Consider the following 27,774-nt stretch of genomic DNA (forward strand, 5'->3'; position numbering starts at 1 on the left):
CTGAGAATGCCGACAGGCAAAGAAGAACTGAAACTAAAACTTACAGGTAAAAAAACACAGTCAAAGAAATGCCACTTAAATAATATATTAATATATCGGCTTAACATATGAATGTTCATGGTCATTTTGGGATCAGAATAATTGAAGAGAAATCTGAGATGCATTTACTTACCCAGTCAGCTATCAGTAGACATTAAAAAACAGTAAATGTATAAAGCCTAGTGACTTATATGTCCTCCGTCTGCAGCTGGAACCTGAAGGCAGCACAGGCGTCTGTTTGTTTTCCTACACTGCACGTAGAGAGAGCTCATTTCGGGTAATTCGCCTCGTTAAGATGGCAACACGTTTTCTACTCGTTTCTACCCGAATACGGACACAAACTGTCAGACCTCATCCATCCGGTTTCAGTCTCAACATAACAGGGCGCACTGAGCATTAAGGAGCCGGTGATTGGCCCGCCTCTTCTAGAATAACTATTGGTCAAGTCGGTCTACGTCACGTGGTTGACGATTGGTTACTTTGCACATCAATCAAGGTGTTTTCTTTCTTCGGAACAAGGGCGTGTCACAAGTGAAAAATCAAATCAACAGGCTTACTACGGCAAATATTTCGATTTATTCACTTCACCCTTTGACAAACACAGACGTCACGGGTCTAATAGCAAACATATTTGGATTTTAACTGTTCAATGATAATGTCTTAATTCGGTTTCAAAGCATTCTTGACAAACCGAATGTGGAAAATGCATATGACAAAGACCAAGGGCTTTGATCGAAGAATTTAAACAATCTCGGGAAAAAAATCCGAGATTGCATCCACAGAGGGAAATGAGTTTCTAGTCACTAAACAAATGTATTGTTTGGAATAAACTATAAAAAAGCCATCTATGAGCCTGGTTGTATTTAACTACTTCATAGAGCTTAAATGCATAATTGTTACATGCCTATAGATAAGATGCACTAATTCAATAAACAAAACAAGAGCCAGGTTTATTATTTTAGGCATATTTCATTTTATTAAGAACGCATCCCCAGATAACCGGTGCATCCACCCTACTGGAAAAGGCAAACGCAAAGGTTTGGAAATGCACATTAATGACAAATCCTTCCTCTAGACATACAAAATGACCAAAAAAAAAAATGTGCAGGTGAATTTCTTAAGGAAACTCCAGCCTGCAGAGACCCCAAAACTAAAAACCTGGCAGCTTCTCGATAGAAAGCCCATCAACATAGAACCTCCACGGGTAAATTCTGGCCACTGGGCAAACCCCACTCAATGCATGGCACCTCAAGAGTTGAAAGAAACATCCCAGAATATATTTTACTTCCTGATAGACACAAGACAGTTCTTCATCCAGTGACAAAATAAAACACAGCTAGATAAGGGGGGGGGGGGGGGGGGAGATCCTTCCATTTCAGACTGCTGAGGCACTCTTGGGTTGAGTGGAGCTTCAGTGGCACTGTAAACTAGTTCAATACACATTCACTTCATCAATTATATTCTTTTAAACAGAGAACACAGGAGCAACATGAAAAACTACTCGTACATTGTAACAAAAAGCAACGTAACAGCTTTAAATGGCAGATGCTTCTCCTGACCACAGGAACCTGCAGGGGATGTTTATATAAGCTCTTCGATCGTACATCGAAATAAAACCCGAGGGCTGTACTACGGAGCGAGATTAGTGGGTTAGCAAGGTATGTTGAGCCTAAAGCCAGACATTTCCATGTTACGAAGGCGGCTCTCCTGTAACCTGGCGAGAGCGCCATGGGAAGTTATGTTGCAGACCTAACCTGGTCCGGACCAGGTTCAGCTTGAAATTTGCTTTAAGGAATAGCAACATTGCAGCGACTAGTCAATCTATGAGAAACAGATCACCACCTGGGGGAATACCTTATATACGGAAACTTATTGAGCCATAACGTTACGTTATTGATGAAACGTTTTGTTGTATTCACAAGGTTGCTGCTGCTCTCACTGGACTGCTGATGTCTTTGTAGTGTTTTCTGGCCATTTGCCCAAATTGGCCAGAAGAAAAGCCTTCAATAAAAAACTAAAACAAGGCAGCATCCATAGCAGTTCACTATATTATTAATTTGGCCAAAACCTAAAGTGATTTCCACCTATCCTTCATTATGGTGTCGGACCTAAATGCAATTCTTGAGAATAAATGTTTAAATCTGCCGCATCAAGATTAAAGTTTAAGAACTCTAGAATATGCAGCTCTCATGTTAAAAATAAAAAGTAGGCATGGAGAGAGAAAATAAATATACAAACTCATGAATTTACAGTTTGGAATAATCTGCCAGCATTCCTCTCTTGCCGTATTTGGAGAAACAGTGTTGCTTTTTGCTGTTATCTCTTTTCATATTTATAGGCGGAAGTATGCGATGGGTCCAATTTGTGCAGTAAAGGCATAAAATTGCTTTGATGGGAACACACACCAGGAGCGTGAGGAAGAAAGCTGATGACGCCTTTCCCCTTATCTCGGATCAGGGTATTTGGAGAGCCAGCTAAGGCAAAGAGCCCTGGCTCCTCGTAGTACAGCCCTCTGGAGAGGTGAAATGGTCAGGAGAAGCGCTGGACCTAAAGGTTATGAAAGGAGGGGGGGTGGGGACAAAGTTCACAGTGGATAAACACCTATTTATCCAAGTACAATAAATATGCTGGCCTAAATTGGTAGGTTGCGATTGCTTTGGTGCCCAGACACGAAGGGACACTGCTCAAGGGGGAAAGGGACTTAAGTGGGGAGGGAGGGGGGTCAGCGTTAGTACTAACAGACATGACAGTTTATTTTTTTCTTCTTCTTCACAGTTAGTTAGCAGAACATCTTTGCGAATGGTTGAGTTTGGGTAGGAGGATTCCCTCTTCTCTTATTTGGTGTAACAGCGCACAGCAGGTGGGAGGACGTCATTCGTTACAAGGGGACGTGGCTGAAGAGGTACGACACAGACTCGCCGTTGTGAGTTCTACGGATGGCCTCCGCAAGGATCATGGAGATGTCAATAACCTGGAGGGAGAGAGGATGGCTTGTTGTGAACATAAGACAATGAATGACTTCAGTAACATACACAAAAAAAATAAATCTAGCTTCTCAAATTGAGGACTTGTGTTTTATAAAACTTTAAATAGAATTACTTGTTAGGTAATCATGCATTTCACTACTCACTTTGGGTTGTGGGTGAAAAAAAAAGAAAGAGAAGTAGTTGAAATGATAAATGCTATAACCTGACCTGTATTTTGGGACAATGCTTCATCTTCTCCTCCTGAGGGATTGTGTTGGTGACCACCACAGCTTCAAAGCAGGCATTGTTGATGCGCGAGATAGCTGGGCCAGAGAAGATGCCATGGGTCAGGATGGCATACACCTTGGTGGCACCAGCAGAAATGAGTCTATAGAGAGAGAGAAACCGTATAATGCTCCACATTATGTCCTGAACAGAGGTCTCTTAATTGAATTCAGTAATGTTTGCTTGACATCAGGACCATGGAAGCCACAGTAGCCCTCTTGTCCGGGGCTTTTCATGCAGTAAAGTTCAAAATGCATTTACCACAGGAGGTAAATAAAAGGGCTTACTTGTCAGCAGCATGACAGACTGTGCCACATGTGTCAGCCATGTCATCCACTAGAATAGCGACCCGGTCGGTCACGTCGCCAACGAGAACCATGCGGTCCACCTCGTTGGCCTTTTTCCTCTCCTTGTGAATAAGGGCAAAGTCCACATTCAACCTGTCTGCTATGGAGGTGACCCTGCAGAAGCAGAGAATAACGTCCACGAGTTAGAGCTAGTGTGCACGCCAAAGTGTATGTAAACACACACACACGTCAAATTAGAACCGTGTCAGAGATAAGTAGAGTCAACAAAAGTTGAATCTAAAGTAAACTCCAGAGGAGATGCTCAAGGGTAGAGCGCCTACAGTATGGCAAGTGGTACTGGCATACCTCTTGGCTCCTCCTGCATCTGGCGAAACAATGGTACAGTTTTTCCATTCAGGGATGTTCTCTTTGATCCATTTCAGCACCGCTGGCTCCGCATACAAGTTATCCACCGGGATATCAAAGAACCCCTGGAAAGAGATATATGGACCGGGGTTACAGGAGCAAGGCTCATCTCTCCCATCATCCTCTGGTGACATCAATATAAACATGGCTACTGAAGTCAAGTTTCTGACGTAGGTACACATATCACCCAAAGGACAGGTTAATGGCAGGATACCGAGTAGGGTGCACGTCTGCTTTTGTGCTACTCACCTGTATCTGTGAGGCGTGCAAGTCCATGGTAATAATATGGTCGGCGCCTGATACCGACAGCATGTTGGCCACCAACTTGGCAGAGATAGGAGCGCGGCTCTGCAATGAAAATAGATCTCTTCAGTCACATGGAATAAGTGAACGAGCAAGCATCGTCTGTTGCTAAAAATAAACACTCAACTGAGAGCGTAGCCATTCAGTAAAATGACGCCCGTTAAATATTACAATCCTTTAGACGCTAGACCTGAAATTAGTTAGTCAAATCACGGGTATGTACAGCTAAACACAGAGGCATTCTGTTCAGTTAAAAATAAATGTTTGGCCCAACTGCATTACGGCTTTTAATCTAGGAAAAAACACTAACTGCAATATAACAAACTAGTGAAAATCCTGGCTGATGTTTGGTCTTGCATGACAATAATTAAACATTGTGATTTGGTAGTTACACATGTAAAACATGCCATTCATGCAATATCATTAAAATGTTGGAATGAGAGTAAATAAACAGGCAAACAGCAACAAGCCAAGATCAAAAGAAACGGGAAGTGCAGTTGATTCAGCAAAGCACACAGAACAAGAAGGAGGGAAAAGCAAAAGCAGAAGCAAATGTGCCTAGTCAAGTGGTTTCTGATGGGCATGGCTGCAGGCTTCTTGTCATGATGCTGGATGGCAAATGGCATGACAGAAGTAATTAGACAGATATCCCTCACCCCCACCTTGTCCTTCTTGTCTTGCCGGGCATACGGAAAGCAGGGGATGACAGCCGAGACCCTGGAGGCAGAGGCGATCTTGCAGGCGTTGATCATGATCAGCAGCTCCATCAAATTGTCATTGATCTCCCCGCAGCCACTCTGCACGATGTAGACATCCTCCCCACGAACGCTCTCCCCTATCTCCACGCTGCCAGAGGAGAGAGGCGACAAGACAAACAGCACTTAAGAGCCACGGAGTGACCACACAGTGGCAGAAAATGATGAGCCAGAGCAAACAATGGCGTGTGATCTTAAACATGGGGTACGTTGGGGGAAAAGAGCATCCTGCTGAGCCTCAATGTGATATGGCTTTATAAATGCAGCTTCCTAAAAAGGGGCTGAGGCTTTGTTAGCATTCCGAGCAACAAAGCCAACCTCTCCATGCGTGGACTACAAGTTCCTAACAACACTGCGCGGCAATTTCACCATGACACCACGTTTCCAATTAAATAACGTTACATGTGGCTAGGCTACAGCAGCTGCGCAGCAGGTACGCGCTACCTCTAAATATAAGCGTCTATACAAGCAGCAACAACGGCATGCAACTCACCATGTTTCTTGGTTGCTAAATTTCTTCGTAACGACCTTCCCTAGCTCGAGACCCAGGCGGTCTGCTATTTTCTGAGACAGGTCCGGATGCGAGCTACCGCTGAATATTTTGATATTCGGCATTTTGTTGCGTCGTTCAGTCCGAGCGGGCAGCGGGCAGCTGTCGAGTCAGAGGGTCCAAGACAAAACGAGCGGGAATTGGTAAACAGTGGATGAGCAACTCTTATCGAGCAGTTGACTGTTCCCTACCTATCCACCATTATGTCCCACACATCACGCGTGTGGCTCTTCCTCCCGGAGTGGCGCGCACGCTTTGCTTTTACGTTCTGCCGCGTTGACGTCATTCCGGGCAGAGGCAGCCAAGAAAGGGGGCCACGTGACCGTGAGCGAGCGAGGTACATCCATGGGGTAGTCTTCACCTTTTGTAAGCTTACCTAAACGTGCTAATGCAATTTATTTAGCGCAAAGTGAGTTAACGCCAATACACTGTTGTGCAGATAAACCGAGTTTTAACGGCCCCTTGTCCTGGAGTTTTACTTGTTATTGCCACACATTAGTAGTATATTTTCAAAATTGTGACATAACAAACATGGATATTGGCGTTCAGGTAACGTGAGTGTTTGTAAACCTGTGTCTCCTCTAAATGTCAATAAACCTTTCTCACAGCAGACATTTTGACATGTTTATATTTAATCGCATTAATTAACTATGGCATCATCCCACTTAGGTCCTGGTATTGTGCATGCTGGCTTACTGGAAATGCTTCCTATGAAACTTAATGCAACTGAGCTATAGTTAATGCAGTTTCACCTGTGCATTTTCCTCCAAACGCTGAAACATTTCTATAGATTGTGAATCAGTTGGAAATATGGACTTCTATATTCACCCCCTTTACTGATACGTGCAGAGCACTGCAGTGACTATGTAGGCCAAAGCACATGTTGGATATAGTTCTATTTAGCCTGTCTCGATTCAGAGGTAACACAACAGGTTGTGTTGTCATTAATAAATCTAACTGTCATTTTGGCAGTGATCTCTGGCACTCCCTTCAGGACCTCAGCAACAACATGGCTTACTTTGGGACTTCAACAAACATGCTTCATCAAAATGCAGAAGTGGTAAATAGGCCTACACGCATTTTTCACAGCATTTTGACCTTTCAAAGTGGGAAAATCACAGGCGGTACTAATAACGTCAATGGCTGTGATCAATTCAAATGCCCCAGTAGGCCTAACAAGCCAAGGAAGTGTGACAGTGAGCCAGCCAAGACACCAAGACCTCCTACTGTGACATTTCACACTGACTACATTTAATAAAGCCTATTAATATTAGCAGTGGCATATTACTGTGTTTAGTTTTGACTGGTGTGTAAAGTGTGAGATCTCTAACATCCACAGACAGCTATATATTTAGTGGATTATCCTTCTCGTTTCCAGTTTACTAAAGATTCAAACTTTTTATTGCAATTTTATGGCAAAGAAGCAAACATGAATAATATATTTTTATGTGAACCTTTCTAAAATGTCAACGACACAAAACCATTTTACTGTCAATGGTTGATGTTGTGTCAAGGTTTGTACTGTTCAGTCAACATCAGCTTTTGCTAGAGGCAAATAAATGATACAGCCAAAGCGGCAACAACCTGCTGGCAGCAGCAATAGAGACGTTTTCGGTCTATTTATCTTTCACTGGACGTCATTTGCTCGAAGTCATTCTAATGGACACCATGTCACTACTGAAAGTTTACTCCATGCAATGTCATTTCCAAATTCTCTGAAAGAGTTTATATTATATACTTTATTGCTCGTAAAACATGAGTTAACTTTGTACACAGACAGAAGACCACAGTGACGACAAGATCATTGACAGTAAATAAAGACAGGAATGAATAGGTGCACATAAAGAAACAATGGATTGAGCCATGGCAGGCTCATTGTGTGAATGAAACACAGACAAATCCACATAGTTTAGCAAAGCAACTGAACAATGACAACCACAGAAAATGTTTATCAGAATGTTAAAATGTTCAAGAGCTGATGAGAGTACATTGTCTGATATTTTTGTTTATAAAAATAAACATGTCCCATGCTTTATACTCGATATATACTCATTAAAATATATGCTATTAGTCTCTATGTTACATTACTACTATAAATAATTACCTTACAGACATGTTTTATCTTTTCCTTTTTACAAAAGAGTGAATAGTTTGGATAAATCTTAATGTTACAGGTAATGTTTTAAAAGTGTCTTATTCTCTCAAATAGGTTATCTTACTATTTACATTTGTGTAGAATAATACATTTCCATACTGAATATCATTTGCAAAACATTAACATATTTATTTTCTGCCTGCTTTTTTCACTTTAGAAATGGAAAACGTTCTATACAAACAGTATCATCACCTTCAATGTTCAAAGTATTTGCCCCTGAAAGTCTAATACGTAAAGGAAAACATGCAGTACAGTGAAAAGAGAAAACACTGCATATGCCTATGGAAAATGCCACATCAACAGAAAAAAGGACCAACCGTTAAAAGAGAGTGCTTGTAAACAATACCAATGGGTTCTGAAACCAAGAAAAAAGTACAACAAAGCTGATATCCTGATTTCTGTCATACATGTCGGTGTAAAATGAAAAGTGTTACAGTATGGGGAGCTACTGTATATTGCTAAATTGATGAATAATCACATAGTCACAGTCACATTTAAAAACAATCATCAAAGCTGAAAACAAAAAAGTTGTAAGTGGCTCAGATTTACAGCAGTAAAAAAGCCTTTAAGTGGCTAGAAAATATTTGTTGCATTTAAATGCCCCCCCCCCCCCCCCCCCCCCCCCCACCCCCCCACCCCCCCCCCACCCCCCCCCCCACCCCACACACACACACACACACACACACACACACACACATTGATTTGTTAAATATTGGACGTTTCCTAAATTAGTTTTTTGCCACTAAACAGTTAAATACCTTATAGGCTGGATACTAACATCATATATAGTGTTTTATAAATCTTTGCAGTTCATTGGACGACCCCATTATATCCCAAAGGACTGACCAATACATTGTGTGCAATATTGTGTTTCTTATCTTTAGTATTGTGACAGGCCAGTTGACACGATTGATTTGGTTTCACAGTGCTCTCTTTTAACAGTATGTCCAGTATACATGGTAGACCAGTACATATAAAGTCTCTGACTAATTTCAAGGAATAACAAGAGGATGAGACACAAAGAAGATTTCAGACAGGAAACAGATGTGTTAGTTTTATTAAAATACATAGAAAACTACTTTGTGTGTTTCTTATATGTTTGCTAGATTGCACAATGTATAACAGCACATAGAAAGCAAATTAGTTTATACTCTATCTGAAAACCTGAATTAAAAACAAAGGATCCTTGAAAACGGGTAAGCTGGAGCTTTGAGGTGATGAATTATGTAAAACTGGTAATGTGGACTCAAGTGAGGTTTTCAGCAGCAGTGGGAATAAAAAACACTTAATCAAACATTAAAAGATACATTTCAACTTCAGAGCTAATTTCAGAGGTTGTGCAAAATTCTAGTGATACGTTTACCCACTTGCAAGTGGATGGCTATATTTAAAACTATAATTCAGGACAAGTGAGTTGCAAGTGAGCCATGAATCAGTGATGGTGTAAAAGACACCGTGCGTTATTTAGTACAGTGTGGGTATCCCTTCTCTACAGCTGAGTGAGGTAACGACACTCATTACTGTACAGTGGATAAGACTGTGACTTGGGTCTCTGCTACATTGTCTGCCCAGAGCGGGTGTGTTTCATACCTGCACTGTTATAGTGAGAGAATGGGCCTCTGTCAGTCAATATAGTTTAAAATGTCATTGTCGTCTTTCAGCAGTTGTCATTTTCCAACACTGTCACTTACATTTTGACTCATGTATCACTACGCCAGACATTGTCGCCATAGCCAACAGAGATCTCCATTTTGCATTACAACAGTTAATATTTTCAAAAAACAAACACATCACCATCTAACCAGCCAACGCTTTGGACTACGCAATTTACAGATGTCGCTACTTGACGAGATTTCTGAAGTATTTTTGTCCAGAGCATACATTTATTTGATGATTTATTATAATCTTTATAGTTCTCTTAACTCAATACATTTCAAATATATTCTTCACTTTTTTTCTTCACAAAACTTTATATTATTTGCTAAGTAGACACAACCCAAATATACATCACATATAAAATATTATATTTCAATGACTTATGTATATTGTGAATATTGATATAAGGTGATTAGCCCTGTATCACCCAGTCTGTTATAGGGTTCTTATTCCATTGTGCATTAGTTTGGTGTATCTTTATATTTCAAAACAAGATCCACGAGGCTACCTCAGGGCCTGTAAACATGAGATGGAACAGCTGCATTGCAATTTTTACTGATTGCATGTCTTGTAAAAATTGTAAACAATAAACAAATAATGAATTTGGGTCGAGGAGCCACCCACAGTCTGGACGATTTTGATTACATCCCTGCCAGATGTATTCTTACTGGGCAGGCAGAGTTTTGATGGGTCGAGTGAGTGAGCTCATGTTATTGGTGTTGGAGGAAACTTGAGGGCTCACGGATTTTGTCGGCAAGCTGCTTGAGTGCCCCATTGATTCTTCTGCTGCACGCAGAAGCAAAGTGTAGTTGATAGCTACTTCCTCAACTTTTCTCAACAGCTGCAGCCTTTGGGTTTCTGTACGAACCCCCCTGACCAATTTGATGAAGGTCTGAGTTAGTTCACACAACACTTGAAAGCTGGCTGTGACAACAGCAAGCATACGTGTTGGGCTTTTTTCAACACTTGCCACTCGTCGACAAGATGCTCTGAATTCTTTGAAGCGCACCGCCAGCTCCTGTTTGTACTCTGTAATCTGTGAGGGCTGAAGGCGAGCCTCGCCCTCAGCTTGTGGGCTGTTAGCACACTGACGCAGAATAGCTAGCAACTCATTAGCATCCAACTGGGCATTTAGGAAACCATCAGGCAAGCTGAAACTTTTACCCTGTAGAGCCTGTACCCGTGCAAGGCTCCCCTCCATTGTACCACAGGCTCTCAGGTCAATCTCCTGTGTCTGTGGCTCCTCCTCTTCCTCCTCCTCTTCCTCCCCACTGCAATCCTCTGCATCAAGAACCTGGAGCGTTTTGCTCACTACTGGGAAGGTATGCGAGTCCAGCTCCATGCCTGGAAGGACCTGAAGGGGTACGGAGTATGAGAGCTCATCCTTTTCACTGCTTTCATCTGCCGCCTCACACTTCCTGTAGCAGAAACAGAATGAGCAGCATTTATCCTTGTCATCACTGTCTTCACTGGGCATGGTCAGCAGCACTTCGCTAGTTCCTTCTTTACTTTCACGCAATAGCTCTTCTCCCTGAATGAAAAACACACCCTTTTTACCCTTCCCCTCTGCTTGGTGAGACTGAGTGTGGACCGGCTCTACTGGGGTGGGGAGCCTCAGCCCTGTGGCCCTCACTCTCTCCATCTCCTTCTCTAGACTCTTGGCTTTGGGTCTCACCTCAGCATACACAGGCGTGCTAGTGCTGTTATCCAGCTCTCCAATGCTGTATCGCCTCTGGAGCTTCTTATATTGTGGACCTCCCATGCAATCGGTTTGAGAAGTACAGGTGGGCAAGCAGGAACCCTGCTCTCCCCTAGGCTCTCTTGACTCAAGACTGGTAGAGCGTATTCGTGTGGTCTTGATCTCCAAGGTCTGAGGTCTCCTTGAAGCACCTTGGATGTGAGGTGCTTTGGACACTGCTGGAGGGGTTTTAGAGATGGGTCTCTCTCTGCCTCTGTGTTGTGTCTCTGTTGTGGATCCAACCGGTGTGTCAGGTAGTCGCATTCCCCTACACATTCGCTTACAGTCACAGCTGCGTCGCTGCTCCCTGGATATACCTGGAGCTTTTAGGACAGGGCTGGTGCGGAGCTGGCAGGCACAAGGAGTGCCTGAGGGCACAGGTGAGGATCCCTGGGGCAAAAATTCTCCCTGGGATGACTTGGGTTTCAGCAGCTCCTCTAAGAACTCTAGTTCATACTGGCGGACTTTCTGCAACTGAGCCCTTCGCTCATCTGTTTCTCGTCGCATTCGTGCCGGGAACGTAGCGGAAAGAAGGTTTTTAAAGCTCAAGAAAGGGGCACTGCGCTGGGACTTCCCCTTACCACTGCATTGCATCTTTGAGTCTCTGGCAGGGAGAGTGGATACCTTATCTACAGAGGGGCTAGGTGTTGTCAGATCATCTAAAATAGGTAATGATTTTATGGGGCATTTCTGTGACTCAGGGTGGGATTTACTCTCAGTCTTGTTTTCAGCTGCCTCTTTTCTCTCTGCTTTTACAGGTAAACGAGGGGAGTACTTGGTTTGTATTTGAGGGCTGGGTTTTGCCAAACTAGGATCTGCTCCTACTCTCACTGCATTTTCTTTGCTGTTAGCAAGCTGAAGACCTTTGGCCCGAAGACGCTCGTCATCTGTGGGGGAGGAGGATTGAAACGCCACTATCTTCTGAACCTGTGGGTCTTTTAGTCTTAGTTGAGGCCCAGGCTCCTGTTGCATTGGGCATGTGCAGAAAAGGTCGTCAACTGGCAAAAGTTCTGTAGAGCGTGAAGGCTTCATGGTCTCACTAGAGGCAGTCTTGGCATCTTGGCACATATTAGTGGGAGAAATCTTGGCAGAAGCAATTCTGTCAACAGGTAGGAGGATAGGTAAGGCTGTGTTGCTTGGGTCTGTATTAAGAGGTGCTGTTGCCTTCCCCTTTATAGCCTCCGAAAGATTTTGGCTCAGGGTCTCCCCAGAAGAATTTGATAACTTCTGATCTTTACTGACTTGAGCTGTCAGTGAAGAACCAGACACTTTAAATTTATCAGGCGACTTAGAAGGGCGATCAGGGGTGTTTGCTTTGGTGGACTCACGGTTTGCTTTCATCTCTGCTTTCTGTTTCGTCTGCGTCTCTTGATTGCTCCCCGGCTCTGTCACAACACTGAGTACTGCAGAGTCTTGACTGGGACTGACTTTAAAGGGAACCGTCTTGCTGAGAATTACTTGCTTGGTTGGACAGCCAGCACGAATCTGACCCACAGAGAAGGCCCCAGTCCCTATGGTCTTTGCAGTGCAGCCAGGGATAGCCAGGGGAAAGTCACGGCGACAGAGTATACGTTCTTTGTTGATATGATGAGCCAGCAGGTAGGCCTGGTTCTGGTTCTGCTTCATAGCCGACACCATCTCCGAAACATCAGTCAATTCAGAAGAGTTGGTCTCATGGCCTGAGTCCAATGATGACTCGGGTGTAATGGCAGCTAAGACAATCAGCCCTGAGGATGAAGGCAAACAGCACACTGTTAGGATAATCAAGACACAATACATATTAATAACGCAAAAATATTGGAAGTTCATATTTGTATTTACTCTAGTCAGTCAAGTATCAAACCATTTTCAGTTAATTTATGTTTTTTCCAGTTATTGTACATGCTTTGCTACCACAAAATTGAAAGATTACAGGATTGTCTTGCCATTTCATAAGATAATGAAAAGATGGTGTACTGCAAAGGTACTGTGTAGTATTGATTGATAAACAAGTAACACTTTGGAACACTATAAGATCAGTACTGCTGTTAATACTGTGTGTGAGATGTTGGCCGTGGCATGACTGAGGCTTTTGACCTGCAGTCTGTGTTGGCTGTTGAGCGTGATGGGGGTAGTCCTCAGAGGCTGCCAAAGCCTCTAGTGCCTGTAAGGTGGACACCAGAGCATCATCAAGCTCCTGGGCATGATCTCGGACTGTTCTCGTGGCCACATTATCAATTAGGGTCACAGGCACATCTTCCTTGGCTTGGGCCAGCTTCCCAGAGGCGACCCCAGGGCTGGCACTGGCTCGAGCCTTCCTCAGTCTCTTTTGGTCATCCTCATCTGAACTGTTGTCCCTGAAGCCAGGTGGTGGGGCAGCAATAGCAGGTGGTGGTGGTTGCAGTTTCTCTCCCCCACCATCTGCCTCATCCTCTTCATTCCCTAGGGGCGGAAGGGCCATGAGGTCAACAGCGCCTCCATCTCGGGAGGCACAAGCACTGGAGCAGTGTTTCCCAGAGCTCCCACTACTGTTCACTGCTGTTGTCAGACCCTCTGCCTTATGTCTGGCTTTGCAGGAGTCACAAAAGTATCGTGAGGTTTTCTGGGATTGACACAGCGTTTGGGCTCGGATTCTGAATCCTGCATTCTCCACTGCTGGGCTCTCTAAAACCCCTGCTATTTCCTCTGTACTCTGCTGGGTCGGGTCTGACTTAGTGCGGGGCCGCCCAGGGGGCTCATGTGAAATAAAGTTTTCATTGATGTCGAGTTCAGCTTCAGCGTGTGTTTGGAGCTCTTGAAATTGTTGTTGTTCTCGAAGGTGGACATGACACAGGCCCAGATGCTGAGGCTCTGCCGGAACTAGGGCCCTTGAAGACCCTGACTCCCTGTGTGAGCTTTCCCTCTCGTCCCCTCGCCGCCCTCCACTTGGCAAGCTGGTTGCCCCAGAACGTGGGTGAGCATGGTGGGAGCTTCTGTAATCTGAGGATAGAATTGTCAGAGCAGTGGAAAGTTTGAGGTGGTAAAAACTAGGGGTATAGAGAAGATCCAGATGGGAAAGCAGAGGTGACAGCTGGTGGTCACATGGGGTTTATTTGTTATTTCAGAGATGGATGTTGATAGTTGAAGTTTGTTTGAGGTTGAAGGGTTACATTCTGGTGGAATGTGATGGTATGATGATCCTTCTTTTATGTGGACTACAGCAGATGGCAGAAGATATGTTCATGTCTGATAAGTATATATTATATATATATATATATGTATATGAGAACTAATAACTTGTAAAATTCCATAATGTTAATCTTTTTTGGAAAAAAGAAAATGGAGAATCCCATTCCAATGAGTCAAGATTGAGATGAGAGGAGAGACAGCAGAGGGCGCCATGGGATGGTAGTTCCAGGATAACCTGGTTAGTGCAGGTAATGATTTCAGCCAATGAAGAAGCAGATCAATGTCCATGTAGACTGAACATAAAATGAAGATTACCAAATATTGCCAGACATGCAGTTTTCTAATATGATGCTGAAAGAAAGACAATTATACAACTCTAAATGGGTGACATGAATGTTTCATCATAAGCTTTTAAGTAAACAATAATGTTTCCTGTAATTTCTTGATGTATATCGCTTATTCAGAACATGTGTTCAAAGTCACTACAAGTCAAAAAGTCTTCTAACATACCTGCCTTGGTCAGCTGAGACTGACCAGGGGTCCGGAAGTAGATGGTCCGTTTAGGGTCTACAAACAGCTTGTAGTAGCCAGAGATGAGGCATGCAAAGTTACTGGCATCAGGCCATTCCATGAGTAGGACAAGGGGCTGCAAGGGGTGGGAGGGAGGGGAATTAGGAGACTATTTAGGGGACAGGCAATGAGCATTGCCTGCTCATTTTGTATTGACCTGATGAAATACAATTGATAAAACTGTTGAACAATTTTGAACCACAAAAGAGATGGCATGCGAAATACATACTTTCCCTTCGGCAAAATGGTGTCTTGTCATTATCATATGTACTTATAGTGTGCATCTTTACGGCTGAAATACCTTGGCCTCATGGATTGTCACCTCCACACGAGCCACTCCCTGGCTTTCTCGGTAGAGCTGGATCTTGACAACCCTACTGAACTCAGCCAGAACTGTTGTGAGGTTGTTTTTCAGGTCAATAACATGACTTATACCATGTCGAGGACCCACAAGTAGTGTTGTAGCTGATTGTTTCTCATCCTGTTGAAGAACACAAGAGGATTACAATTATTTGTCTATATTTAATACAGTATATTGGAACACCACATGATGCCTTTTAAAAATCAGCTTTTTAGACAATTCCTTCAGATGTTGAACAGGTTTATTTAAGAAGCATGCTCCCTGTGCGACAACATGCACAGCTTCAAAGACACACAAGGAAATTGAATGGAGCAAAGAGTTAAGCAAAAGAGGTGCATTTGTATTTGTGTAGACAAAGATTCAAACATGTATTACCGGTCCAACAGTGTGAAACAGTATACCACCAAAAGGTGGGAGGTCGTTGAGTACACGCATATACTGCAGCTTTCCTTGGAGAGGAGGGACCTGTCAACAGAATGATAAACAAGAAACGCTCATCTTTAAGAGAGGAAGCCTCCTCCAGCACATCCCACGTCCTCCTGGGGGCACTGTTGAGCCACAGATGTGGATCATAAAGTCTTATGCAACAGTTACGTATATAGAGAAGAAGGACTTCTTAATAAAAAGGACTAGTTATGGAGCAAACATAGCCATATAATACAATTAATTAAAATCTCCCCTAAAGAAGCAGTAAAATGTTGAGATTTACATGTTAATAGTAATCAAGAGAATGGCAATATGGGCGAGAGGTCTGTATTTGCAATGCTTATAAATGTGGTCTAATTCCAGTATACCCAAAGTAAGTAACATTCTCCACAAAGAATTGCCTAGATATGTTTTAGATGGATGAACCTTGTTGCCCGACGGTGGTGGATGCTGATAGGTCTTCAGCAACTGAGACAGGCTCTTGCACACATTCTTCTCCTTGACTGTTGGAAGCAAAGTGAGGGGAAGAAAAGGCTCTAGTCCCCACTCTTTTCTGTGATCAAGAGCAAAGAGAAAGATGGAAGAGTATAAACACAAGAGAAAAACAACAGTGGAGTGGTTAGTCAGAGTCTGGGAAAGATGTCCCCGCTGAGAACACAACGGTTTTTCGTCCCGCAAGAAGACACAGTGAGCCAAAAATACATCGTCTTTGACTACTAGCTTAACATGGCCACCCTAAGTCTATTACAGTAGATCTGTTCTGCTTCTGTGGTTGTGATGGCAAAAGCTAATTACTTGCTAGGTTGAGGTTTTGGAGAATAAATGAGCAAATTGAGGGAGAGATGTAATTTCACAAAGCAATGGATTTCTTTGTCTCATAACGACCTAGGGAAAATGATCCTTGAGTAATTTGAGTTTTTGAAACTATTGGGATTAATTATTAATCATTTAGACATTATTGAATGAACAAACTTCACTGTGGGACTCACTGATATGGTACACAGAATTATTAATGATGTGAAATGCAATACATCACTGTTAGTCTGTAAAGTTCATTTGAAGGCTAGTTTAGTTTGTGGACTTACTCAACATGCTTGAGAGAGATCTTCTGATTAGGCCGCGCGGAGGACACAGTGATGTAGATATGGAGGGCGGCCAATCGTAACGTGATGTCAGATTTCCAGTCCATGCCAAAGCGTTCCTTGATGACGTCATTGCGACTCTGTTAGGACATGTTAACATGTTGTTTTGTACAAAGATCACTGCAAACAACAATGTTAACTGGAATAATTCTGTAAGTCTTAGCATTAGTTTAATTGCCAGGGACAGCTTCCAAGTTCATAAGACTTGTTGGATATCTAAAGTTAACCTGAAGGCGTTTTTGGAGAGCCTGCAACAGGCCCATTCTGCCCGCCTAACTCTGGCATATGCAACCTTTCTAACTGTAAAATTAGTCAAAGCCCTTGCTCTTCGAGGAGACTGCTCTCCAACAGTGTCATATGATTGAATGACATCCTTGTAAATCCCCCTTTAATCCAGTGCTTTACCTGTATATAGAGGTACTCAAAAGCAGCGGGGTCCCTTCTCAGCAGGTCTGCAGGGTCCTTGGGGAAGAAGCAGATGCGGAACAGACACTTCATCCCTTGGAAATAGGTTCTATGCACCACCTAAGGGAATACAACAATATCAGCTAAATAACCAAGTACATATTTGGCCTTAGTCATACATAACAAAGTAGAATATTTGGTTGGCGAACAGGGCACATTGTTAGTACTGGCGGGACGCCCGTCATGCATTTCTGTGACCGCCAGACACTGCACAATGTATTGCAAATTGTTCAGCAGTTCCTGTGTCCACAATGCAGAGATAGAGTACATGCATAATGTTGCTCTATATGAAGTGTAGACCACATACAAAATTCATGTAAATTAAATTGTCACATGAGACTGACTTCCTGGCGTTTTGACCATGAGTATATATTGGCATGCAGATGTCCTCTGGCCTGGACTGTTATGAAGATGAGAATTTTGGGGCAGATGTACAGTCAATTTGCAGCAACTTCCTGTTCCCAGTTGGTGGCGCTATGACTGAGCCTATATTGGCATGTACATTTCCTGAAGCCTTATCATGCCTAAGAAACGTGGGGCGGATTGGACAATGTACCTTCAATTTACAACAACTTCCTGCTTCTTGGTGAATTGTACAAAATGGCAGCCATGCCAAGGCAACACCATTCAATGAAAACTGACAATCTTTACTATAAAGCATCATCCAGATCTAAAGGCTTTTTGAACACATTTGAGCTGCTACATCAAAGTATATCAAAGGAGAGAATGTCCTGTAGGTAAGAAGTAGAAATTGCTACTTCTGAAGTATTCTGTGCAGCTTACATTACATATCTTTTGATCTATCTGATGGCCTATTTTAACGTCACATTATTCTATCCTGACACAATGCCATTGTATTATCAGAGGTGTCTGTCAAATTAAGTGTGTTTTGAAGTTATATTTTGTTCGACTGCATTTTAAAGTCAAATGCTTACTTTGATGTGTTTTGTCACACTCACATATTATTCATAACATCTATTCATTCATACAACCTACATCGACGATATGTCATGTAGGAGGTAAGCGGATCAATGCAAACATAATTGTGATCGCCCAAAAGTTAATAACAGACTTGCAAACAAAAGGGGAGCACGGGGGTTGTGAGGGAATTTCCTAGCATACCCATGCTAGGTTTTTTGCCCTTGCTTACATTGATTGATACATTGATTGTTTAAGTAAGTGATTGCTCAATTGACAAATTATTATAAACGCTCCTTAAGTGCATACGTCTCGTCTCAATTTTATTTCTTGTTGACTCCTAAATTTGCACTACTTCTGCCACTATATTACCAGTAGGTGGTGCTATGACTTTGATTCAAAATGTGCCTATCCGTGTCTTCAGGCCGTGAAACGGGAAATTTGGAAAAGATCTGAAAATGTGGAGTCAAGTTCCAAGAGTTTAGTTTTTTCATGGTGAAACATCGAAAAATCGCAGCGCTGCCACTGCAACTCAGTTCAACGTAAAATCTTCCCTTTACATCATCACACGTCCTCAGGCTTCTTTTGAGATGGATCTGATTAATCTGCAAGGAGAAGGTTGTAAAAGTACAGAGCCTGTAAAAAAAATAAAAAATATTGGCCTGTAGATGTGTTTAAACATGGACTCTTATCAAGTGAAATTTGGAGCAGATTGGATAGGCTTAAATTACAACAGCTTCCTGTTTCATGGCGAAATGTGTTTTTTTTTGCCGCCACATCATGGTTACATAGTTCCATGAAAACTGAGATTGTACTGACCAAATTTAAAGTTGATCTGGTGAAATCTGTAGGAGGAGTTTGTTCAATTACAGTGTCTAGAAATGGCAAAAAATGCCATAAATATCACATTGATCTCAAAATGGCTGCCTGTTGGGTTTACAGTTTATACCTTCCAGAGGCTTTTTTGTATGTCCCAACACATTAAATAAAATTCGTCCATCTAGGTGAAACTTAATTCAGGGGCTGCTTGGTTAAAATATTGTAAGGGGAGCTATTCTTACATGCGTCAGAGGCTGGTTCTCCTGCAGCAGATGCAACGTCTGGTTCTGGTCCAGACCACCTGCCTCCAACACCAAGGCAAAGTGCTCAATGTAGCGCAGTGAGAGGCGGTCCTGAAGGGAGGAGATCACATCCTGGAAGAAGAGACATGGAAACCGATTTTGAGATTGAAATATATTTCCACAGTAACAATACATTCCAATTCAAAAATATATATATTTTATGTTTGAAGCCTATTTTCACCCTGAATTAACTCCATCTTTGTATAGGATAGTTTGTCAAATTGACATCCTTGTGGGTGTACAGGGCAAATGTCTGCTCCTTTGCAGATCAGTATCTGTGAATGATGTCAAGCTTTTCTCATCTCTTTTCAAAATATATAGAGAAATCTTTCTGAGGGGAAATTCCCGGTTTATCACAGCTTACCCCAGGCTATGCCTAAGGACACGGTTTCATTATTTTTTGCCCTCTTAATATATTAGAGGCATGGACATTAAAAGGTAATCTATTGTAGTAATATGTTGCTTTAGTTTGTAAGTCTCAGTGTGGAGGCTCATTAAGAGCTGTAAAATATGAACACTAATGGTTTGCTCACCATAAAAGGTTTAATTGTCATTCAATGTTGGTGTAACCTAAGCAACAGCTGTCCGAAAAACAGGAATAATCAGTTTTAACAGTATTGACCTGTGCAGTTTGCATTAAATGAGGCCTGGGTAGGTCACAGAATGCTATAGATTGTAGCCTATAACATTGCAGGAAAGCCTCTTTAGTTGACAGGCAGTCTAATGGGCATACAACTGTGCATCCTATTGTGCCATTGATTTAATCTGTGGCATTGTTTTATTGATCTGGGTCTTCTTATTATGCTGAAATTCCATTTAATTAGGCTGACATGAGTTGCTTCCTCCATCTCCCCTTTAAAGTGCTGCAGTGTTTCTCCTTTTCTCTCTCGGTTTCCCTTCATGAGCAGAGGAGAGATTTGTGAAAATCTAATAGTCTGTTTAATGAGTCTGCTCAGGGATGTCAGACTCGTCTTAGAGGCTGAGAGATAAATGACCTCTGTCTGATTGGATTTATTTGTTGATTCATGGCTCTAATCACATCACTGAGATTATAAATTCCCAAAACTGCTATGGTGACGTTTCACAAAATGAAACAGATTTTTTTTTCTATTTACTTTTTGAAAACAATTACTTATTAGATATTAACTTGAAAATGAGGACACTTGACTTGATTTATGGTTGGAGTTAATTTAGCGTAACAGACTATGTGCCTGAGTTGTATTGATAATCAATCCACATGAAGCTCCAATACAATCATAATAATATACATTGTTAAAAATTCATTGAAATTTAACATTTCTATGATGGAAAAGCCGTCAACAATGAACCTATGGTATGCTCATGTTGGGTGCATTTACAAAAGGCCAAATGTTAAACCTACAGTAGGCCTAACTGATTTTTCTGGGACATCCCATCAAGCTGTAATTATAACCACGACATATTATCGCCTCATTAAGCTGTAACATATCTTAATGACACTATCATTCATTTGGAGTCACTCTCCGTTTAGCTCTGTTTTAGTCTTTACCAGCGTCTGAGAAATGTTTCTCTTTAGCTACTAAATGTCCCGCTATGTTTACCAGCTAGTCGATCTTTGTCTGCCTAACTACAGTACCCGCCCAGCACCAAATCTTTTATTTTTTTGAAAAAATGCAGGTAGAGCGAACAAAAATAGGAAATTTGGAACTAAAATCCTTTAAAAAACTGACAGGAACTGCAGAGTTGTCTGATAATTGCCTGTGGGTTTGTGGGCGTCCATTACACACTAAACGTGATTTAGGCCATTGTTAATATGAAAGTGGATTATAGCTGATTAATGTAAAAATCATAATGTTGAAATTCAGTTGCCTTTTCCATGTGCACAGCTTTATTGAATACATACCCTAACAGTGGTACGGCTATCAAATGTAAAGGACTTAATCTGTCCATTCTCCAGGAACACCTTCAACACATTTGGTATGAGCAGCAAGGAGTCGTCCTTGAGCATTGTCTGAAAGAGATTGAGGGAGAATACACCTTTGGGTTAGTAAAAAACAAGGAATTAATTGTACAATACAAACACAATCCGCTGTAATTGTAGTCTCCCGCTTTGCAAAACAAGTAGTGAAAAAGGAGGAGTGTTAAGAAACAAATATGCCTCATGGGAACAATGGAGAGATACTTGAAGGTGCAACATTCTGCCTTAGGATGCCCACCCCATGCATTGCATCAGGATCAAAGAAGGGCTTATTAAGTTTCTCCAGTCTACCCATTCAATATGTATGCCATGCAAAGTAAATTGGATGGTGGGATTGAAACCCTTCATGACAGAGTTTCATGACGGCAGGCATAAGAGGAGCGGCCCGATTCAAGGTTACTCAAAGTATTCGTTAGAAGAAAAGTTATGATATGCAGTTCAATTCATTATTGCTAGGATGAGATGTGACAGGCATTCTCTCCCTTTTTTTAAATCTTGCTGAGGGCCTTTTAAGAAAATGACTCGGTTCTCATTGTGTAGTTTCAAAGAACCACGGTTGTGATCAGAGGGAAGGGATTTATCTAAGCGTGGTAAGATAAACCTAAGGGTTTTAATGCGACATTAAGGATGCATAGCAATGATACAGCCCAGATTAAATCCCCCAATTGACCCTTTGTTAAGTACCCTCAAAACACAGACCGGCCTATCGTAGCGTAGCATTGTCCAGGCCCGATTAGGGCGACTATCAGTCTCTGCTCCATAGACTCACATGCAATCGTGTCAGATTTTCTTCATTTTCAGGCTGGCTTTGTGGACTTGGAACTAGTCATGGTTAAATGTTGTGTAATAGTGATACTCATTACATTGAGAGGTTGGAAGGAGATATATGTTTCTGAAACGTTACGTTTGTAAAAAAAACTAAAGCTAATATTTGTTAGCACTTATATGCTACGCAAGCTATTGAAAGGTATACTTAATGTATACACATGCTGCCTTTCCTTTTTAATGTCACTGAATAAAGACCCGGCTTTACAGCAACAGTGATGTTCCTCTATTTGTTGTTTCTCCGTCTCAATCTCCAGATAATGTGGTGGTTCACTTTCACACTGTACTCTGTAGACTTTAGTCTCTATCTTTATCTTTTTAACCTGTTTTCACTGCTGAATCAGTTTAACATCCTGGATATATAACTTCTAAACTGATTCACGTACCATGGCCAAGCTCAAGAACCGTTTGTTGTAGACTCTTCAGGGAGGCACCAATGGTCTCAGCAGAGTTCCTTTTTTATTTAGCCATGGAGGTCAAGTGATTTTGATGTTGTGTGTGTGTGAGATAATGCATTAGCGCTTTGATGCATGTGAATACGTGGATGCAGCCAATGCGAACTTTCGCTTGTTTATCTGATGGTGGGATTTGTAAGAACAGTAGGCAGACATCACTCATGACATTAAAGGCATTTGGACAACAACAATATATCTCAGCATTTAGTTGAAATGGAGAACTGTGTCCACAACATATGCCCTGCAGTCTGTTTTTGGAGAACTTAAATACTCAGAAGGCTCAACAAGCTGTTCTTCGGTGCACATTGGAAGCGACTAAAGCCTGAGTTATGAGTGAACAGCTCTTTCTCCATACTGCAGCATTAAAGCAACGGTGAACCAGTGAAAGTCTATCACTTCCCACAAAAGGTCTATCACTTCCCATTACAAGCCACTACCGTTGTTCTTGTTAGTGAGGGGGAGCTTTAGCCGTTTGTCACATTTAGGGAAAGTGTTAGGAGAGGCAAATTATTTCTCAATGCCATAGCCTCATCTCCTTCCCCCTTTCTTTTTCTCAACAAACTGCAGGCGGCCAACACTGACCAGGTCTTCAGATGATCAATAGCAGGCTGTGGCTCCTGATTACAAATGTCTTGCCCTGCATTGGGGGGGTGGTGGCTGATCTTTGCCAGTCATAACAGTTACCTCCTATCTCTACCTCAACAGTGCCCTGTGTTTTCTTAAGCTATGATCAATTGGATTTACAATTTACTAAGAGAGATCAGGAAGGTTGTGTAAGAGAAGAGGCCCAGCTCTCCTACAGTATTGCTCTAGCCATTAATGGAGCCGATGGCCTAACAAGTTTGAGTTGTCGGCCTAACACTCTGCGTTGGCTTTATCCAAAGGTTATCAGAGACCATGTGGTCCATGTGATGAGCAATCCTGTTCTCTATCTCCTCCATTTAGTTCAGGTAAATAGAAAATGGACTGATGGAATACCCTACCCTCCAACTTCTGATTCTTTATTGATTGTCCATTTGCTGTCATCTTCATGCTCCCACTTTATTTACGGTGTAACCTACTCTCCCCCCATAGATGCTTGAAACCTTTGAGGTAACTATTTTATCTCTTTCTAATATAATTCCTAAAAACATATGAAATATAACATATGGGGTAAGAAAAGACAAGAGCATCCCTTTGGCAAAAATAAAAATTACAATAGCTACCTAGTAATTGATTTGTGTACAGTCTCTTATCTCATACATATGCCACAAAGCAGTTCTTAATTGAACAATATGAAATAGTGTAAACCCAGCCACATCAAATATATCTGTTGCTTGTAGATTTGAATTAGTCGGGTAAGAAAATGTAAACATTACAAGCCCTGCCATATGCAACCAGGACAATTACAGGCAAACAACCACAAACATTTCTAGGAGACGTTATAGCTGTTTTCAAAATTTGGGATTGCCTTTGAAAAGACGTTCCGGTTGCAGCTGTGACAATTCAAATCATTCCGGAAAGCAATTTATTCAAGGCCAAACTGCTGGACCAAGGGCTCACACACACACACACACACACACACACACACACACACACACCGTAGAATAGCTCAGTCTGAAATTACGATGGAGAGAGAATACTTGAGGCCTTTGCGATTGCTAATCAAACAACTAAATGCACAGCCGGAGAGAAAGGGACAGAGTAACAGCATGTGTTTGCGTGCTCATGTCACAGAGAGACACGACTTGTTGAACTTACTGGGTCTGGGTCGCTGATGGACACTTGCTCTGAAAAGCGCACTTTAGGCGGGTTGGTTCGCAGGCGGGCCTTTTTGGCTGCACTTATGAAGGCAGACTTAGGTGACTGAGGAGAAGAAGAGAGAGAGAGACACTCTTGAATCAGCTTGAATGAAGAGATGCAAATGAAAGAGAAGCCCCTGTGACTGCCAGTGCTAAAGAGATGTGTGTTGAGAGCTGGCTAATGCTGCTGCAATGCGACAACCGCAAATCTGCTGTCAACATAAAACTCACCTGTTAAAAGTTTTAATATTTTTTGAATTGTTGTGCTTAGCGCAGATGTTAGAGCCAACACATATGCAAAATCCTGCAGAACTGCTACGAACTGCTACTCTAGGTTCCAAATAATTAAATGAAAAAAAAATCTGTTTGCATTTTCACATCAGTATTTCATCTTCTAAAAATATCCAGTTCCCAAGCCAAATAAGTGCTATATTTTCATTTCTTCAATATGGATGGATCCACACACATATTTTGTTGAATAAGGTGTTGTGTATGTGCCTGCATGAAGCTGTTTTTAAAGGGATTACCAGAAAAATAAGTTACTAGTTTAAGGCATGGCCTTGAAGACTAATGTATGTGTGCACTGCATTAGTGTGCACTGTTGGAACAGAATACAGTACAGTGTTGCTTTATGATTCAGAGAGACAGGGAATGACTGATGAAGAGGAAGAGAAATCTGAAGGGAGAGGAACATGAAAGAGAGTGAGTTTCCCATCATACTACCTGATGGGGCTGCAGCACAGTGAGAACTATAGTGTCTTTGCAGCGTCTATGGAAAGACAAAAGAGAGTGTAGTGGGATTAGATAACGTTACAGACAACAGGGTATTTGGAGAGCTTCTCCGGTTTATATCTGCCATATCCTCGCTGTCCTTCAGCTGCAAAAGGACTGTCTCATCCACAGGTTTGTGTTGATGTAACGCATCACCAGCAACAAGAAACAGTTTGCTCCTTTTTGATCCACCCTCTTCACTCATGTGCACTTTACTTCAACTTGCCCGTGTTGCTGGTCCCCTGGCCCGTACCCTCCTCCTCGCCCTCCCTCCCTCCCTCCTGGGACAGTAAAGGATGTTACCTTACAAGGTCTATGACTCTCTCTCGGGGCGCGTCGCTCACCGTCTCCTCGTTAATGGCCAAGATCTGGTCTCCAGGAAGAAGCTTGCCAAAGGAGGGGCCGTCTGCAGATGAGATTGGGCACAACTCATACAAAGTCATAAACATAAAGTAAAAAGGAAAGTTTTAATTTGAGTCATCATAGGATCTTTTTCACACACACACACACACACACACACACACACACACTAACCAGCAGAGACGGAGCGTACAATGACAGGCCTCTGGCTGCCTGCAACGAAGCCGAAGCCTTGAGTCGGGTGGCGCTGGATGGTGACCTGTCGAGCTGAGGCAGCACTTAGGGTACCACTGTCCATACCATCTTGGCTCTCCTCTAACATTGCAAAGCTAAACACACACATTCATAAATAAAGAGAAATGAATATGGACATGCCTTTTTAATATGAGGAATAACATAAGATAAAAGTGAAAAGTGAAAATTGCTGTGAATATTGTCCTTGTTCAGAGAAAAAGTGTCAAGGTCATGTGTAGCACAGCGTACCTGTCACATGCGTTCGTGTGTCCATCCTGGACCTTTGCCATCCCCTGAGAGGAGGGAGCAGCATGGGACAGGGTCGCACTGCAAAGGCCGCTATCTGTTTCGCAATCATTCACCTGCACAACAGACAGGAGGAGACAATCTCAGGAATAATATACCCCGCGTACTCTTTTGAAGCATTTTCTGTGTCGTCAGCACAGCTTTCCTGACCACATCTTGGCTGCACAGAAAAATAAAATGATAGATGTGAAGATGAAAAAGTGTAACATTAAAGATTACAATCATTGACATTGTCCAATGTCAACAAGATGCATTAGGCTCCTCGTAAGGCTCTGCGTTGCAGTGAAAATGCACAAGATGGAAGTAAAAATGTAGGTAATCGTGTTGCTAAAAGCATCTGACATTTCTGAGCAACTGCAATTATCAACGACCTATAACATTCAGACATAGAGTATTTAAGACATTGAAGTCTCTGAAACTGCCAAGCTCTCCCAGTGTGGACAAAGCTGCTTCTGTGAACCACACATGCTCTTTTACAGATGCCTGTGTGGGAGGTAGTGAGCGCAAGATTACTAAAAGACTGTGTGTTAGTGTGTATGTGACACGTGGGTTTCTGTTTGTTGCAGAAAAATGGATGGAAATGATTGTGTGATAGAAGGAGAGCCAGATAGTTGTGCTCATATCTGTGATCTAGGACTCTGATCATCGCTGACTAAAGATGAGCCACTGATTGTGATGTTAATGGTGCAGATGAGCTACAACAGAGACACGGATAAAGCCACGGCAGTAGTGTTGATTATTATGCAGGGATACACTGTGGAGAGCAAATATCTTTCTGAGTGCCACAGGCAGAGAACAAACTGCCAGTAACAGGAGGCTGAGTCACATTAGTCAATAGTTCAGATTCATATTCTTGTCACTTGCTGTTTCTGATAACAGTGGCTTATTGGGGAGCTCATTTACAATTCCAGCGATGCATTACTGATCTCTACCTTGTATCATGGTATCAGATGAGGGTTGATGCATCGCAGATAGGCTTCATATTGAGCTCAGTCCTTGACAAAAAATCTATTACATTATGTTTGCTTTGAATTTCAATTATGCTAATCATTCAAAAAGACTCAATTTGAATACGAAATTCTGTATTAATTTTCAGCTGACTTACAAAAGATCATCCGTCTGTATCAAAGGTGCACAGCGGTGACAAACGACGCATCACCAGCTGGTTTTGCCTCTAAAAAGGTTTAGATGTTTTTGATTGAGAATGATTATTTTCACCTTAAATTCTCCCAATGGTTCTGACAGTGCACACCCCTCCCCGTTTGTTCTCCTTTTTTCTGTCCCACTAATGTCTTTGTCTTTCCACCATCTGTCTCCCTCTCCAGTCACTGGAAGGACACCCACCATTCTGTTGGATCTTCAAGGAGGGGCCAGTATCTAGCCGTTCATCAGGTGTGTGTAATTATGAATGTCAGTAACTCCTCAGCATTTCTTCTCATGTGCCGAGTCGCCAAGATTTTACCTCATCAAGGAGACCTTATAAATATCCTTGTTGTGAATAGCCTGCACTTATACCATGTCGGTTATTCATAGAGCCTTCGTTGTATTCTGAAAGTAATTGGATGTTTTTGTACATATCAAGCTCAAATAGGGACACTGACATACAGCTGGAAATGATGACGTACCACCATCATGATCGTTACACAAGCATACAAAACTGTTATTGAATCAGTAACAGAGGAATATGTTTTTCTCCTGTGGCTTCGTGGAGGACGCACAGAATTTACAGCTTTTCTTCACTTAATTCCGAGATGAGTTTTGGCATTCAAAATAAG

General features: G+C 42.2%; 2 protein-coding genes across 3 annotated transcripts; both read right to left on the reverse strand.

Annotated features, from left to right (window-relative positions):
* Nucleotides 1-994: 994 nt before the first annotated feature.
* Nucleotides 995-5,840, reverse strand: LOC306702391 (ribose-phosphate pyrophosphokinase 1). 2 transcript variants are annotated; one of them, XM_079168007.1, is made up of 7 exons: nt 5,555-5,840; nt 4,969-5,152; nt 4,253-4,351; nt 3,944-4,068; nt 3,578-3,751; nt 3,234-3,393; nt 995-3,010 (listed from the first exon to the last, which is right to left on the reverse strand). In XM_079168007.1, exons 1-7 carry the CDS (start codon nt 5,674-5,676, stop codon nt 2,918-2,920), a joined length of 957 nt encoding a protein of 318 aa, XP_079024133.1. In that variant the 5' UTR covers nt 5,677-5,840; the 3' UTR covers nt 995-2,917. The 2 variants fall into 2 exon arrangements, with proteins under 2 accessions (XP_079024133.1, XP_079024132.1); XM_079168006.1 differs by having other exon boundaries at nt 4,963-5,152.
* Nucleotides 5,841-10,086: 4,246 nt separating this feature from the next.
* On the reverse strand, nt 10,087-26,049 carry frmpd3 (FERM and PDZ domain containing 3; the record flags this gene model as incomplete). Its single annotated transcript, XM_079167292.1, has 15 exons — nt 25,943-26,049; nt 25,634-25,788; nt 25,403-25,505; nt 25,052-25,097; nt 24,288-24,392; nt 21,193-21,300; nt 19,251-19,382; nt 17,212-17,331; nt 16,750-16,886; nt 16,091-16,217; nt 15,614-15,703; nt 15,179-15,358; nt 14,818-14,953; nt 13,237-14,118; nt 10,087-12,887 (listed from the first exon to the last, which is right to left on the reverse strand). The coding sequence occupies exons 1-15, from the start codon at nt 25,981-25,983 to the stop codon at nt 10,087-10,089; spliced, it is 5,163 nt and encodes a 1,720-aa protein (XP_079023418.1). The 5' UTR covers nt 25,984-26,049.
* Between the last annotated feature and the right edge of the window lie 1,725 nt (nt 26,050-27,774).

This window comes from Pholis gunnellus (assembly GCF_910591455.1).
Source record: "Pholis gunnellus genome assembly, chromosome: 10".
Taxonomy (NCBI): domain Eukaryota; kingdom Metazoa; phylum Chordata; class Actinopteri; order Perciformes; family Pholidae; genus Pholis; species Pholis gunnellus.

What these genes read in the sequence shown, in the direction of transcription:
- LOC306702391 (XM_079168006.1), bottom strand. Translation starts at nt 5,676, where the DNA reads ATGCCGAATATCAAAATATTCAGCGGTAGCTCGCATCCGGACCTGTCT. An exon ending in TTTAGCAACCAAGAAACATG is followed by an intron (nt 5,153 to 5,554) that starts GTGAGTTGCATG and finishes CTCCTCTGGCAG; the next exon opens with CGTGGAGATAGGGGAGAGCG. An exon ending in TGCACGCCTCACAGATACAG is followed by an intron (nt 4,069 to 4,252) that starts GTGAGTAGCACA and finishes ATCTCTTTCCAG; the next exon opens with GGGTTCTTTGATATCCCGGT.